Consider the following 14,762-nt stretch of genomic DNA (forward strand, 5'->3'; position numbering starts at 1 on the left):
TCAGAGCACACTCTGTGCTGGGTGGATGTTGCAATTCCATCTGTAATCCGTTAACATGTTATTAAACCCACCGAAAGTAGGAAGAGGAATGTGCTTGATGTGTGATTTGTTTTTTCGGGATTCCCATGGTGTGAGACGTCGATAGATTCAGGGTGAGGAAGAGTGCACGACGCCTGAGAGCTAGAGGGTTGAGACGGAGTTGACGCACGACAGGGATCTGGAGAGAAGAAGGGAAAGGAGAGAGTTCTGGTGGAAGGACATTCCTCCGTGATTCTCCTAACTCTAACATCATGTTTCTGCTGTTTGATATTGTTTGTTTCTGAGAAGAGAACAGGGTAGGATGGAGAAAGGGATTATATTATTGTGTTTTCAGTTGTGTCTTATTTGTGTTAGAGAAATTACCATGACAACCCTTTGCACCCGATGACAGAGCTTTATTTTTGTATTGAACTCAGCTGACGGTTGACTCTGCAGAGTTCAGGCACCAAAGAGACCCTGACAGTAATTTAGTCTCACATCATCTCTGTAAAAATAAAGACCTTAATGCTGTTAGAGGACTGCAACTCAAGTTACAGTGGCAAGGACAAACTTCCTTTAACAGGCAGAAACCTCCAGCAGGACCAGACTCATGTTAGACACACATCTGCTGAGACCGTGTTGGAGAGAGGGATAGACGGAGATGAAGAGAGAGAGAGAGAGATGATAGAGGTGAGACGGATAGTAGTAGTTGTAGCAGTTGGAGTCTGGCACGTCCACAGCAGCAGAGATCCACAGGAACCTACGAGACAAGGGAGCTCAGGGACTTCAGAAAGGTCTATGGTTAGGAACTTTAATGGGACAGGGAGAGTTAAAGTAAGAGACAGACAGACAGACAGACAGACAGAGGAGAGATAGGGAAAGACAGGATCCCAGTGTGTCAGTCTTAGCCTATAGCAGCATAACTAAGAGCTGGTCCAAGTTTGATCCAGCTCTTACTACAAGCTTTATCAAAAAGGACATTTTGAAGCCTACTCTTAAAAGTAGAGAGGGTGTCTGCCTCCCAGACCCTGACTGGTAGATGATTCCAAAGGAGAGGCGCCTGATAACTGAAGGCTCTACCTCCCATACTACTTTTAGAGACTTTAGGTACGATAAGCAGGCCTGCATGATGGGAGCGTAGTGTTCTAGAGGGGTAACAGGGCACTATGAGCTCTTTAAGATACAAAGGTGTCTGATCATTAAGAGCTTTGTAGGTCAGAAGAAGGATTTTAAACTCTAGTGTAGAGAAGCTAACACAGCAGATATGTGCTCTCTCTTCCGCGTTCTAGTCAGTACTTGATCTGCAGCGTTTTGGACCAGCTCTTTAGAGGTCACAAATGCATAGACGGGGTTTCCTGCATCGCTCTGAGACAGGATGTATATGATCTTTGTGATATTGATTGAAAGAGCTACACAGCTGCAGAAAAACTGCATATTGTGGACTTTGCTGAACACGACAGTCTAAATCTGTTTCCAGCTGTGCAACATGTGGTCTCGAGTGGCTTCAGGTTTGCATGTTCGGTGAACGGTGCTTTGGCGACTTCCTGCTCGGTGGCAGCTTCGTACTCTTTTATCAAAATGTTTTCTTCTCTAACTTCGCCGGTCAGACCACCCAGCGGTCTCTGGCCTCTCCTCTCCCAAGTGTAAAAGTATTTGTTGTAATTGCCACTTGATGAAAAGTAATTTACCAGCTTTGTTTCCAGTATTTTGCGATTTCTTAGTACGCTTTTTATTCTGTGAACTGATTAACTGGAATGTTCTATAACACAAGCCTGTATACGATTGCCAGTTGTGTACTGAGTAAACAGGCCGTATCAGTCCCAAAGCAGACAGTGTGCCCATGTACCAGAGACCAAGAAGACTGGTGCCATGTGCCAAAATCTTTACCAGATTTCTGAACAACAAGCGGGAAACATGTCCTCATTCTAACATGAGGCAGTGACATTTTTTACAACGTGTGCTTTAAATAAAACAGAAAACATGATCCCAGTGCTGCAGCTCCAAACCCTTCAGCTCCTTTCATCTGTTTACTGAGTAAAAGTTGAATTAGCATCCATCATGACATCCTCAGACCCTCTCACAACATTAGCTATGACCAGCTGGACCTGTTTATCAGAGGTCTTCCATTCTTGGCAGCGACATCAGCGTCCATCAGAGGATTGAGGTGCGGTATCTGTAACCTTTTGCCCAAAACTACCAACTAGCATCTGAACTTTAGCACCAACAGAACCATGAGCGACGTGTTGTTCCAGCTAATCTCGTAGTTTAAAGTTAGCGTTCTCAGAAGTTTGATTTGAAAGCAGTATTTTTGCATTAATAAGTCTGTGTGATGGAGTTAAAGTGTTTTAAAAGCACAGTCTGGTACAGCTCTCTGACTGGGTTGGTTGGCAACAAGCAGCGTTTGTGGACACAGTGACGTTATGCAATGTTGAATGAGGTTATCCTTGAACACGGATTTAACTCTGTGGAGACATTACAGGCTGAAATATCACTAACCTGTGAATTACAAGTCAGCTTCACTGATTTAAACCAACTTCACGGACCTTGAACCTCATGCAAAAGTATATCAGTAAATAGCATAATTTATTAATCTTTATGTGAAGTTTGCACGCTCTGTGTATCTGAAAACGAATGGTTCTGTCCACTGATAGCACAATACTGTGTCGGGAGAGGACCAGTGTCTGTGTATATCAGAGATAGTGGGTGGAAGTGGAGGGATCAATAAACTTGACACAGCGTGCTGGACTCTATTACCAACCCCATCACCCCAACCCTCGGCTGGGTAAATATGTAACAATGAGTAAGTCTGTGCAGATGGCATAACCTTATACAACGTTACGAAAAAGCAGGGTTCGATTTAAAGATTGAGAAGCGTGTTTGCCTTCAGATCGACTTGTTGCTGTTTTGATGTGAGAGATTTTAGAGAGCTGTTGTGCAGAAATGTAAAGGCAGAGGTTATGTCCTGCACCAAGAAATAAGGAAGCATTTCTGTGAAACTGTCAGACGTAGGGGTCCATTTTTTTCAGATTTCTTGCCAATATAAATAATTAATAACTTCGTTGGTTGACCACTGTTTGAGTTTTGATTTGGCAGAATAGACTTCGTCAAACATGATAGTAGAGCACCGGCTGTGCTTCAGTCAAGTGGCAACCTGGAAAATGAAGCCAGTGCAGAAGTACAAAAAAATGCAGTTGCTCAAGGGTCCACTTGGGGCTGACCCCAAAAGTCAAGGAATCCCTGTTAGAGTTCACAGCAGAGTGAAGGCCGATTTCTGCGTATACGCAGCAGGAACTGACGCAGACATGAGCACCACATACTCCCATAGGAAAAGAAATTTAGAGAGATCTCAAAAGTGTTTCATTCATGTCTCCTAGACAACAATGAGATCTGTTTGAAAGCAAAATGAGACTATAGCTTATGTCTCCTGTTTCTCATTCTTGCCTTCATAAAAAAAGTTGCAAAAAGTCTCAGCTTAGTCTCCCTTTCAGTTTAAAAGGAGATCTCGTCAAAATCTGAAATGATTCTCAGGTATTTCTCAAGTTTTGTGACTCCTTTTGAGCTCAGGTGGAGAAATCAGGGAGCTCTCTCAATTGTCTGGTGGCCTAGCGGACTAAGCGCCCCACATACAGAGGCTACAGTCCTCGTCGTAGGGGTCACCGGTTTGATTCCCGGACGGTCGACCATTTCCTGCATGTCTTCCCCCCGCTCACTACTCCCCACATTTCCTGTCTCTCTTCAGCTGTCCTGTCAAATAAAGGCCAAAAAACATATTTTAAAAAAGAGAAAAAAATTAGCCATTAATGAGATCTCTCATTTAAGTCTCAAATAAGACTCATGTTATGGTCTCAACTATTTCTCCTGGTGAATTTTAGGAGAAACAAATGAGAACAATTTGAAACTTGAATGAGGCTGAAGTGAGAATCTCAATTTTGTCTCCAGATACTTAGAAGAGAAAGCTTTGAGCAGTAAAATTTCCCTCTGGGCTTTTACGTCGATGTGTCCGTGTCACGCAGCAATTCTCCTCCGAAACGCTTGAGGGCAGTGTGGTCTCTCTTATAGCCGGTCGCCTGCTTCCTGCCCCGCTACGATCTCTGTTTCCTTTTCACAGAGATTCAGAGCGTGTTATGTTAATCTACAGCTGATACATGTTGCTGTTTATCATACAGACATGATTAAATGAAGAATAGAGAGGAGGAGATGACATACATGGCCGATGAGCGGGGATCCCAGAAGTGCTGTAAATGCAGGAAATACAAGATGACCAATCACAGGGCTTGCGGTCCACATTGATTCTACAGGTAGTTACATTTTGGAGGAGGTGCACGTCAGCTACGTGCGTAGGCCTCTGCGTAGGTACAGGAGCTACGCAGCTTTTAGTTGGTTAACCAATATTGGAGTTTTGATTCAGCAGAATAGAGTTATTGAAACATGAATTATCGTTTGCAGCGAGGTTCAGCTGCAGTATTTTGAGAACAGAGGATCTCTTTTGTCTAAGATTTTAAGTGAGCACAGAAGCCATGTCATTCTTCAGTGAGTCAGGCCGTGTCTCCTTCCTCAGATTAACCATTATGTTGTCTGTGTTTTGTCAGTCAATGGTCAGTCACATCAGGCTATTGCAAAGAGATAACCTTGGAAGGACCATGTTGACCAGACGTTAAATCAAATACATCTCATTCACACAAAATAAATAAGTAGCTCCCTCCTGCTGATTTTCTGTCTGCTGTGTAGCTCACTGTTGGATGTTGGATGTTTGCTGTCTGTCTGTCCTTTCAGACCGATCAATACTCTTTTCATACTCTCTGCCAGTGACCTAGCCAAACACAGGAGCTCATGAGACTTCAGTTGGCAGCAGTCAGCAGACCAGTAAAAGGAAGCTGTATTGTCATAATGATCAGCATCACATCGGGTTAATGATTTCAGAGTCCTGGGTTTTGGTCTTTGTGGTTTTTCTCTGGAATTTGAAATGGATGGAAGCAAAACTCTTATTTGACACTACTTGCAAGCAATGGTGGACAGTAACAAAGTAAATTTACTTGAGTACAGTACTTAAGTACATTTTTTAAGTATCTGTACTTTACTTGAGTATTATCTTTTGGGGGAACTTATTACTTTTACTCAAATACATTCTAGAGACAATTATTGTACTTTTTACTCCACTACATTTCTATCAGTGCTTTAGTTACTCACTACTTTAGCTTTGAAGTCAGCTCATGAATTTCCTTCTCTTTTCTGAAATCTGATCCCACAGTTGAACGTGGAGCAAACACAGCAAATTTCACTCAGATCTGGCAGATCATTTAGAGGTGGTAATGATGGCTTTAAATACAAAACTAATTTAAATACAACTTTTTGAGATTTTTTAAGAAGTACTTTGAATACTTAAGTATTTTTTAAAAGCTGGTACTTCAGTACTTTAACTCAAGTAATAATTTGACAGAGCAACTTTCACTTGTATTGGAGTAATATTTGACCAGGTGGATCTATACTTTGACTTAAGTAGTGAAGCAGTTTACTTTGTCCACCACTGCCTGCAAGTCCACTGATGATTAAACCTCAGGCTGCTGCCTTCTCCAAACTTAAACATTATTAGACATGAACGAGAGGTGTGCTGTTCAGGGAACTCTAACATTTCCCCCTGAAATGTTTTCCTCTTTTATTTCATCTGCAGTCCATCTGTTCAAAACACCTGTAGGAAGATACTTAATAATAATAATAATAATAATAATAATAATAATAATAATGATGATGATGATGATGATGATGATGATAATAATAATAAAAATAATAATGCAATCATAATAGAATAATAATACTTATAATAGTACAAATAATTAAAACGTATATGTATAGAACACTTTTCTTTTTTTTTCAAAGATCTGTTTATTTGAATTTTTACACATTACATAAAAAAGATAAATGTAAACAATTAAAGCAACTGACGTTCTTTGTATAAGAAACACAACTAGTGAATGAACGAAGAAGCAACCAATAATATCAATATGTTGAAATGCTGACTCAGCATTTCAACATAATAATAAATTATCATTTAAAATAAAATATCAATAAATAGAAAGGAAAATAAAAAATAGTGAAGCTACAATAAGATAAATAGGTTAATATTTAAATAATAAATAGGCTACATGCAAAAGGTAAAAAAGCAAAAAAAAACAACAATAAAATATATATATTAAAAATAATAATAATAAATAAAAATAAGTTAATAAATAATAGTAGTAATAATAATAATAATAATAATACATTTTATTTATAAAAGCGCTTTAAAAGATTCTCCAATCGCTTTACAGGAAAATAAAATTATACAATAGAAAAGCAAAGGAAAACAGTGCAAAAAAAAAAGCAAAGAAGAGCAAGGCAGCAAAATAAAACAAAACAAGAAAAAAATCAATCAATTATAGTTTAAAAGCCTTTGTAAAAAGGTGTGTTTTGAGTCCGGATATGAATTTGGTGAGTGAGGGAGAGAATCTGAGGTGTTGGGGGAGAGAGTTCCAGAGGGTGGGGGCAGCGACAGAGAAGGCCCTGTCCCCCCAGGTTCGGTGCTTGGGTTTGGTGAGAGGGGTGAGGAGGTTGGCTTTGGTGGAGTGGAGGTTGCGGGAGGGATTATATGGCTGCAGAAGGTCGGTGAGATAATAGTAATTATAATACCAAAAACAAATTGAGAAATAAAATAAATAAAAAACACCACATGTGAAAATGTACACTTATAGAGCACATTTCAAAAGCCAGGTTAAAGTTTAAGGGTTGACGTGGTTTAGTAGCGATGTGATATTTTTCATTGCAGTCCCTCTGATGCTCCAGCATGTTTTGTCTGTCCACTTTGCTCCAGACTCAACAAATCCAACATGCTCTTCTCTTTCCTGCCACCAGGTGTTGCAAAGTGACTTCTTCATCACTGCTCTCTATTTTAGAGAGGAGTCTGAGAGCTGGATCAGCATGCTCCTCACTGTATTTATAAAAAAAATCATGTCACAGTTTTAACTTTAAAAACATCATACCGCAGTTATCAGATGATTAGACCTTGTTGTGTTTGAGGCCTGACCAGGTTTACTGTTCATACCAAAAAGTAATGAAACAATAAAAACTTCATTTTCAAAATAATTTCTGTAAACTCAAAAATAATAAAAAGAGGCGGGCTGAGTAGAAATCTGTGACAAAGTGGACTCAATCGTGCTGTTTGATGATTATGTAACATTTATTTCACATTAGTCTTATTAATAAAACTTTTATTAGTTTAGTTTCAATCCATATGTTATGATACGTTCAAGTACCGCAGGAAATCTGACTATCTACTGATGTAGATAACCTGGAGGGAGGATAGTTGGGGCCAAGTGCTGGTAATATGCCTCTATTTATTAGGGGAAGCCTGGGGAGCATGGTCAACAACAGGCACTGGGATTTATGCTGTTATGAGTTTATTCTCAGTTCCTTATGTTAATAGGAATGGGCAGATGAAGCCTGAGGAAGCTCTGCAGCTTTCTTTTAATTTGTGCTGAAAAACATTTGATGCTTTAAACTCAGCAGGCATGGGGACATCTGGTGGCGTGGCACACTCAACACAGCCCTCTCAATCATAGTCTCAAGCTCTAATACGCCTCTCTGTTCTGCATAGTTTGACATTTAAAAGTCAGAGAATCCTGCGTTATGAAATAAAACTATCTGTATATCCACCTACGCTTGTTCAAGTGCACTGCGTCATACTGTTGTGCAAGTGTGTTGCAAATAAATGATAAAGCATGCATTGTCTCAAAGCTTTAGTGTTTGTTTCCTGGTTGCACTTCCTGGCTGTATTCAGATCCTGGACTTTGCTCACACTTCTGGAAGCACAACTCTGAATAATAAAGTGGAGTGATTCCTGGTTTGCCTGAGGACTGATGATAGTCTGTGAATATCTGACCTGCTCCCCCATATCAAGTGTTTCACTGTTGGGCAACACAATTAAAATATCCTCTGACTGGTTTATGTGTCGGTGTCTGCTGCAGGCCTTTATTTATCAGATGACTTACTGGCAGTGTATTTTAGGAAATGAGGTCGATGATATGTGTGCACGTGTGTATACGAGTGTGTATGTCTGTGTGTTTGGTGAGTCTAAAAGGTCAAATATATGTATGTATGCCAAATGCTTGTGAGTAGTTGTGTGTGTCACGTTGCTTTGCCGCTTCCAGAAGAGGTTGGGTGTTGTTTTCTGTGAGGCGGGCGGATCAGACGGACAAACAGGAGCAGGTGTCAGGAGAAGAAAGAGAGACACCTCAGAGCGGCTCTCCATCCAGACTGTGACCTCTGCTGTCCGGCTTCTCTTCACAGAGTTCCACCTTTACAGTGCATTAGTGAACACAACTTTAACTCTTATAATGACAACATAACTGCACCACTCTGCAGCCTCGGGTGTGGGAAAATGAAGCTAATGCAGAAAGTACAAACACATGTTGTTCCTCCAGTGTCCACTAGAGGCTGTCTCAAGCAAAGGATTAAAACGACAGCAGAATTAAACATGCTCACATGCTGGTTTTGGTCTCTGTAGCTCAACTTTTGCTTGAATAGGTGACTATTCTTTAATAACTCGCCTGTTTTCATCATATCGAGGTTAAGAGTTGAGCATATTGATGCATATTTAAGGGTGTGGCTGATCTGATATGCTCCTACAAACCATGCAAAAACTCTGTCCACTGTATTTGTGACAGTAAAGTGGTAAAAACTTGACTCATCTCTGTTTAAAACACTTGTTTTAACGGTTGTAGCATCTTAAACTCAAGATGCTGTCATTTCTGTTTCACCTTTGGAAGCCTAACCAGGGACAGGTGATGCAACTTAGCCCTGGCTTCACACCTGTATGCACGGCATCTACTGTTTTATACATTACAAAGAAATGTTTTATGCAGTTGTCCCTGTCAAATTAACAGGTATATAAAATAATATTAAAACACTTTGAGGCTTTTGTAAGCGTTGGTTCAGAAACATTTGGTTCTGTAATGTGTCCTTTACATGCTGTCATGTTAGATTGATTGCAGCTACCTTTGGCACCCCCTTCTGGATGTTTCTACAGATTAAACAGAGAAGCCAACTGAGGAAAATGCCCCCTCCGTGTTGTTCCATCGGCTTAGACAAATATGACCAAGGTTGTTGTTCATGCTGGCCACCTTTGTCTGGAAACAAGCTGTACAGACTCTGTGGAGCATTGGCCTTTTTAATCTGCCTCCATGTATCGAGTCCTTCGTTATGTATAAATATTACCTTTGAGATGTTATGTGTTTATGTACTCACCTCGGACATCCTTCATTATCACTGAGGGATGTATTCAGAGGGACATGATGTCTCAAACGAGCACACATGGATGCTTTTTGAGGCCAAAGGTTTTTGTTTTGGTGGGAATGTAGAAAAACAGTTCCATAAGTGACGACTAGAGGCTGGCTCAGAAGTGAGTCCGTCCATAGAGCCCCATGTTAACATCATAGACTGTATAAACATGGACGTAATATTCATGACGTCACCCATCTGTTCCTGAGCGCTGTTTTGAAGCCAATCGGTGGTGGCAGCCATATTGGAAATGCTGAACACATCCAGAAGAGTGTGATGTAAAGAGGCGGGGTTTGAGCCTCCTAGTCAACAGCTATGTGTTCCCGCCTATTAATCAAGTCAGTCATGTCCTTATTTGGGCAAAAGCTTGTAATCTTAATATCCTCTGAACCGTCGCGTTAGAAAAAAAAATCATCACCCGTACAGTGTGTGCCGATAGAGAAATTAGCGATGTAGACCGAAGCCATCTTTTGAACCAGGCTGTAAACATGTTTGTTTCTGCTGTAAAGATCGTCTCTTTGAGTTAGTGTGTATGTGGTTTCTGGTGTTCCTGTTGCAGCCAGCCTCAAGTGGATTCACGATCTGTGGTGTCAACAAGCAGAAGCAAAATGTGCCGGAACTCCTTGACATGACGTGTGATCAGTTTGTCTCTGGTGTTGCTCATATTAGTGAAAGTTAATAACTGTTGTCAAGGGGTTTTGACCAATCAGAATGAAGCATTTAGCACAGCCTGGTGATGAGTATATAACTACCCGTTCACTGTGCGTTACCCCTGACTGAACCAGCATGTCCATTGCTTTAAAAGTCATAACCTGTGCCTCAGGTTCCATTTTTCTGTACTTCCAATGATACCTCCAGTCTACCTCTAATGTGAACTTATATAAGACAGACAGCTGAGCGGGGATTACTTCACTGCTGCTAACTGCAGTCTGATTTCTTAATTGAGAGAAACAAGGTCCGCACACAAAGAAGTAAGCACAAAATAATCTTTATTAAACAAACAAGTCAAAAGTTTCAGCAGCATGACGTCAGCGATAGTAATCTGCTCAGTACTTCACCATTTAAATGTAACTGTGACATCAGGACAGTGCACCAAGGCCTTGTTTGATTTACCCTTTTGAAAAGTCCAAGCCCTTAGCAGCAAGCATCGTGCACACCATCTTCTTCATCGTGCAAACCATCTTCTTCATCGTGCACACCGTCTTCTTCATCGTGCACGCCGTCTTCTTCATTGTGCACACCGTCTTCTTCATCGTGCACGCCGTCTTCTTCTTTGTGCACACCGTCTTCTTCATCTTGCACGCCGTCTTCTTCATTGTGCACACCGTCTTCTTCATTGTGCACACCGTCTTCTTCATCGTGCACGCCGTCTTCATCATGCACACTGTCTTCTTCATCATGCACACTGTCTACTGCAGAAATGCTGTTTCTGTATGTCAGTGTGGAGCTACTCCACGGTAACAGTCACCTTCCCTGCTGTGACCTTCAGAGGGTTTTTGGAGCAGGTCGTGGAGAAGTACGGTCTCAGCGTGCCGCTCCACTGCTGCTTAAAACGATGGATCAGAGTGTTGTCGCTGGCATCAGAGAAAGTCAGACACCCTCTCTCCCAGTCCAGCTGAATCCTGACCCTGCGTGGTTTTCGTCTCAGTTTGAGGGGGGCGCTGGGTCCAGAAGAGGCCTGGTACTCCCCAGAGGAGAGGGAAACAGTCCACAGACCACCACCAGGATCTGTGTCAGAGTCTAAGGCAGGGCTGGGATTTCGATCCGAGTCGGCCAAGTCCTTTCTGCGGATCGTCTCACTCGCTACACCCAGAGACCAGTGAGTGTTGTCTCCCACCTCCACCTCCCAGCTGTACCTCCCCGAGCTGAACTCATCTGAGCCCAGGATGCTCTGCGGGCTCACGAACCGCTCTGGGTTCTCTGGAAGAGGCTGCTTCTCACACACGAACACACTGGAGAGGTCCGGAGACACACCGAGACACACCGAGCCTGTGTTTGGGTCCATGGTCACCGGAACTGAGGATGACAAGGGCAACGAGTGAGTCACAAGAAAACAGAGACGAGGTGAAACAGTACGAGGTGAAACACATTGAGAGCCAATGCATTATTATTAACGCTCTACTTGTTCACTCCTCCAGCTTAATAAGTTGTGTTGTGTCATTAATGCATTAGTTTTCTCACAGTACTGGATGATCTTCTGCATCTTGTCCCAGACTTGGTGTTGCACACAGCTCTGGTGTTTGGCCACATCCAGCAGAGCTTCAGACTCTTCTTCGGGCTCCTCCGCCCGATGCTGAGCCCTGCGACAAACAGAGGCTGAAGATGAACTGATGCACTTTGTGGTCGCCATTATGTGCAGACTCGAGCAGCATGTTTTAATAGAGGGCTCAAAGTTGATACACTATAACTTAGCTGTAGTTGCTTATTCTGTTTCCAACACTTTACCTTTCATATGTCTTCTTGTAGTTCTGTTGGAACAGAGTAAAGACAGGTGAGCTCTCTTCACATGAGGATTAGAAACAGAGCAGGATTGGAACACAGTCAACCAGCGTTAGAAATATTATAGAGCTCTTGTTTGGTTTGAACATTCGATCGTGTCGGCATGGAGAAGCTTTTGGTTCGAGGTCACAGGAGTTACCTTCAGAAGCCGGAGGTCGTCTAAGCCCATGACCTCTTCGGTCTCACTGATGCTGTTCCTTAGCACTCGTATGTCGTCGCTGATCCTGTCGATCTTTTCGCTCATCCTCTGACTCTTCTCCTCCTCTTCCTGTTTGAGCTGCGTCATCAGAGCGGCCTCCTCTTCGCTGAGGAACTGATGCATCTTCTCGAACTCCTCCCTCAAGAACTGAGCTGTTTGGACCGACTGGCTCTGATGGAAAATGATGAGACTATTTTCAGATATTGTTTTATTCTGAAAAAAAAAACATAAATCCTCCCGTTCACGCTACCTTGATGTGAACTGAAGTTTCATCCCAGGTTTTTCGGATGGAGGTTAAATTCTCCAACTGCTCCTGGAGGTTTCTGGTTGCAGATCGCAGCTCTCTCTGCAGACAAAGCATCAGGACATGTGTTTCATGTTCGTTGCATTTTCATTTTTGTATTTCATGTATATTTTGTATGTTATGTTTGTATTATGTGGACCCCAGGAAGAGTAGCTGCTGCGTTAGTGGTAGCTAATTAGGATCTGAATAAAGGAATAAAGGAACATTATAGTACATGTACATAGGCATGTGATCAAAGCATGCAAAATGAACGCCCACTGACCTACATCACACAGTTACATGTCTTTGCTTCTTATAAACTGGTGGACAAAGTTTTAGAGAAGCACAGTGCAACAGGAATGAGAAGTTGTGATGCTTTAATTATGATGTGGGATTTTTTTTAAACCGTGCTTAGTTACATGAAAGTTTATGGGAACGCTGACAAGTATTCTGCAATGCAATTGTTGGTTATATGTACCGTTTATGCACCAAGATGGCGGGCTAACAGTTTGTTTACGTCTGCTCATTTCTGCAGACGAATTACATCGCTGCATGGAGTCAAGTTTGAACCAAGCGGCAACCTCTGGTGAAGATCCGCTTGAGGCTGGCTCCGGAAGCACCGGAAACCACATACACACCAATTCAATAAAGACGATCTTTACAACAGAAATAAACATGTTTACAGTGTGGTACAAAAGACAAGTGTAGTCTGGATAGCTCATTTCTTGATCGGCACACACTGTACGGGGGGTGGATTTTTTTCTAAATCGTCAATTTTGAAGATATTGAGATTACGAGTCTTCCAATGAGAGGCACAGCTGACTTGATGACAGGCGGGAACACTGTAGCTGTTGGCTAGGAGGCTCAAAGCCCGCCTCTTTACGTCACAATTGCTTGACAGCAGCAACGATTGGCCTCAAAACAGCGCTTCAGAAACAGATTGGTGATGTCACGGATACTATGTCTATTATTTATACAGTCTATTGTTTGAACCAGGCTGTAAACATGTTTATTTCTGCTGCAAAGATCAACTTTTATGAATGGGTGTGTGTGTGGGTGTGTGTGTGTTTGCTTCTTGCACCCTCTCCAGCCACTAAAGACATCATCCAAAAATATCCGACACTCTGATTCTAAATTCTTGGAGTGCCTTTTAATTCATGTTGTCGTGACCTAGCAAAACTATTCAGGTCAGTGCCACCCGTGTCCTGGATCTCATGTCTGACCTTACAGTCGAGGACGGCCTCCTGCACGGAGCAGCTCTGGTGCTCTTCATGCTCGTCCGTCTCACACTGCGGGCAGATCGGCTGCTCTTCCTCCAGACAGAACATGCTCAGCAGTTCTCCGTGTTGCACACACATCTCTTCCCCCTCCTCAGCCGCAGCTATCCTGCCGTATTCTCCTCCCGGGACGCCCTCCTCTCCGGCCCCAGGTGGGACCCCACGTCTCCTGGGCTGCCCATGGAACAGGGTCTCCAGGAGGGAGCGGAGCACTGAGTCCATCAGCTGGGATCCATAGCAGATAGTGCAGCCAGACTGATCAAGCGCCTCCTGACTCACTTGGATACATGAGTGGCACAGTTTGTGGCCACAGGGCAGCGTCAGTACGCCCATGGACTGGCAGCCTGGACACTCGGACTCCTCTTCAGGCTGGGTTGGATGCTGCTGTTCCTCCTCCAGGTGATCCTGCACAGGGACTTCATCTTTGTCCTCTGTCAGCTCCTCTTCCTCTTCCTCATGATCAGTCTGAGCGTCTCTCTCAGCCATGACCGGTTGATTTTAGCACAGAGTAAACTGGTCTCTGTCTCTGTCTGTGTGCTGCAGGCCCACAGAAGAATCAGGTCAGGTTGTTCTTTAGTCCACATGCAATCTGAGCTTTGCAACAGGTTGCAAAATCACTTCTGCACTCTGCAACGACAAGCTCCTCCCACTCAGCTGCTCCAAAACCCCCTCCTCTTTAAAAGTCACAAAATGACACAGCAAAATACTCCAGCTGTGTCATTTAAGGAGAGAATCCCAGCTGATAGGAAGGAGCTAAACAACACGGCAGAGCAGATTCAACAGGAGAGAGGAGTCGTCTAAAGAGCCTGTAGATACACAGATGAGCAAAACTGTCCAAGATAATACATGCACACCTTTTATTTTACTCTAATACTCATCTCTATTTATTAATTACACACACAAATGTAGAACCTGGAGTAGTATTGACCAATCAGGTATCAGGAGGTGAAGGTGTCTGCAGGAAAACAGTCTGTATGGAGAGCAAAAGCAGGAGGAACACGATCAAGTGTAATAACATCCCAGCTCCCATTTAGGGGCATACCAAGAGGTGTGCCAAGGGTGGCATGGAGTCCCCTTGGAGTCTGATCAGCCACCTCAAAATCCCAAGCTATGATTGGCTATTTTCCCTGTCAGAGGTGGGACTTTATTTGGACTAAGTTGCAATGAAATAAATCTT

At 42.8% G+C, this 14,762-nt stretch overlaps 1 protein-coding gene and 1 long non-coding RNA gene across 2 annotated transcripts in view; one reads left to right on the top strand and one right to left on the bottom strand.

The window, feature by feature from the left end:
• LOC117805839 overlaps positions 1-14,762 on the top strand; it is a 30,377-nt gene that overhangs the window by 2,150 nt on the left and 13,465 nt on the right. The window lies entirely within an intron of this gene.
• On the bottom strand, positions 10,300-14,248 carry LOC117805838 (putative tripartite motif-containing protein 75). Its single transcript, XM_034674410.1, has 6 exons — positions 13,532-14,248; positions 12,276-12,371; positions 11,966-12,196; positions 11,773-11,795; positions 11,509-11,627; positions 10,300-11,343 (listed from the first exon to the last, which is right to left on the bottom strand). The coding sequence occupies exons 1-6, from the start codon at positions 14,069-14,071 to the stop codon at positions 10,775-10,777; spliced, it is 1,578 nt and encodes a 525-aa protein (XP_034530301.1). The 5' UTR covers positions 14,072-14,248; the 3' UTR covers positions 10,300-10,774.

The sequence above is a fragment of the Notolabrus celidotus genome, chromosome 22 (genome assembly GCF_009762535.1).
Source record: "Notolabrus celidotus isolate fNotCel1 chromosome 22, fNotCel1.pri, whole genome shotgun sequence".
Lineage (NCBI taxonomy): Eukaryota > Metazoa > Chordata > Actinopteri > Labriformes > Labridae > Notolabrus > Notolabrus celidotus.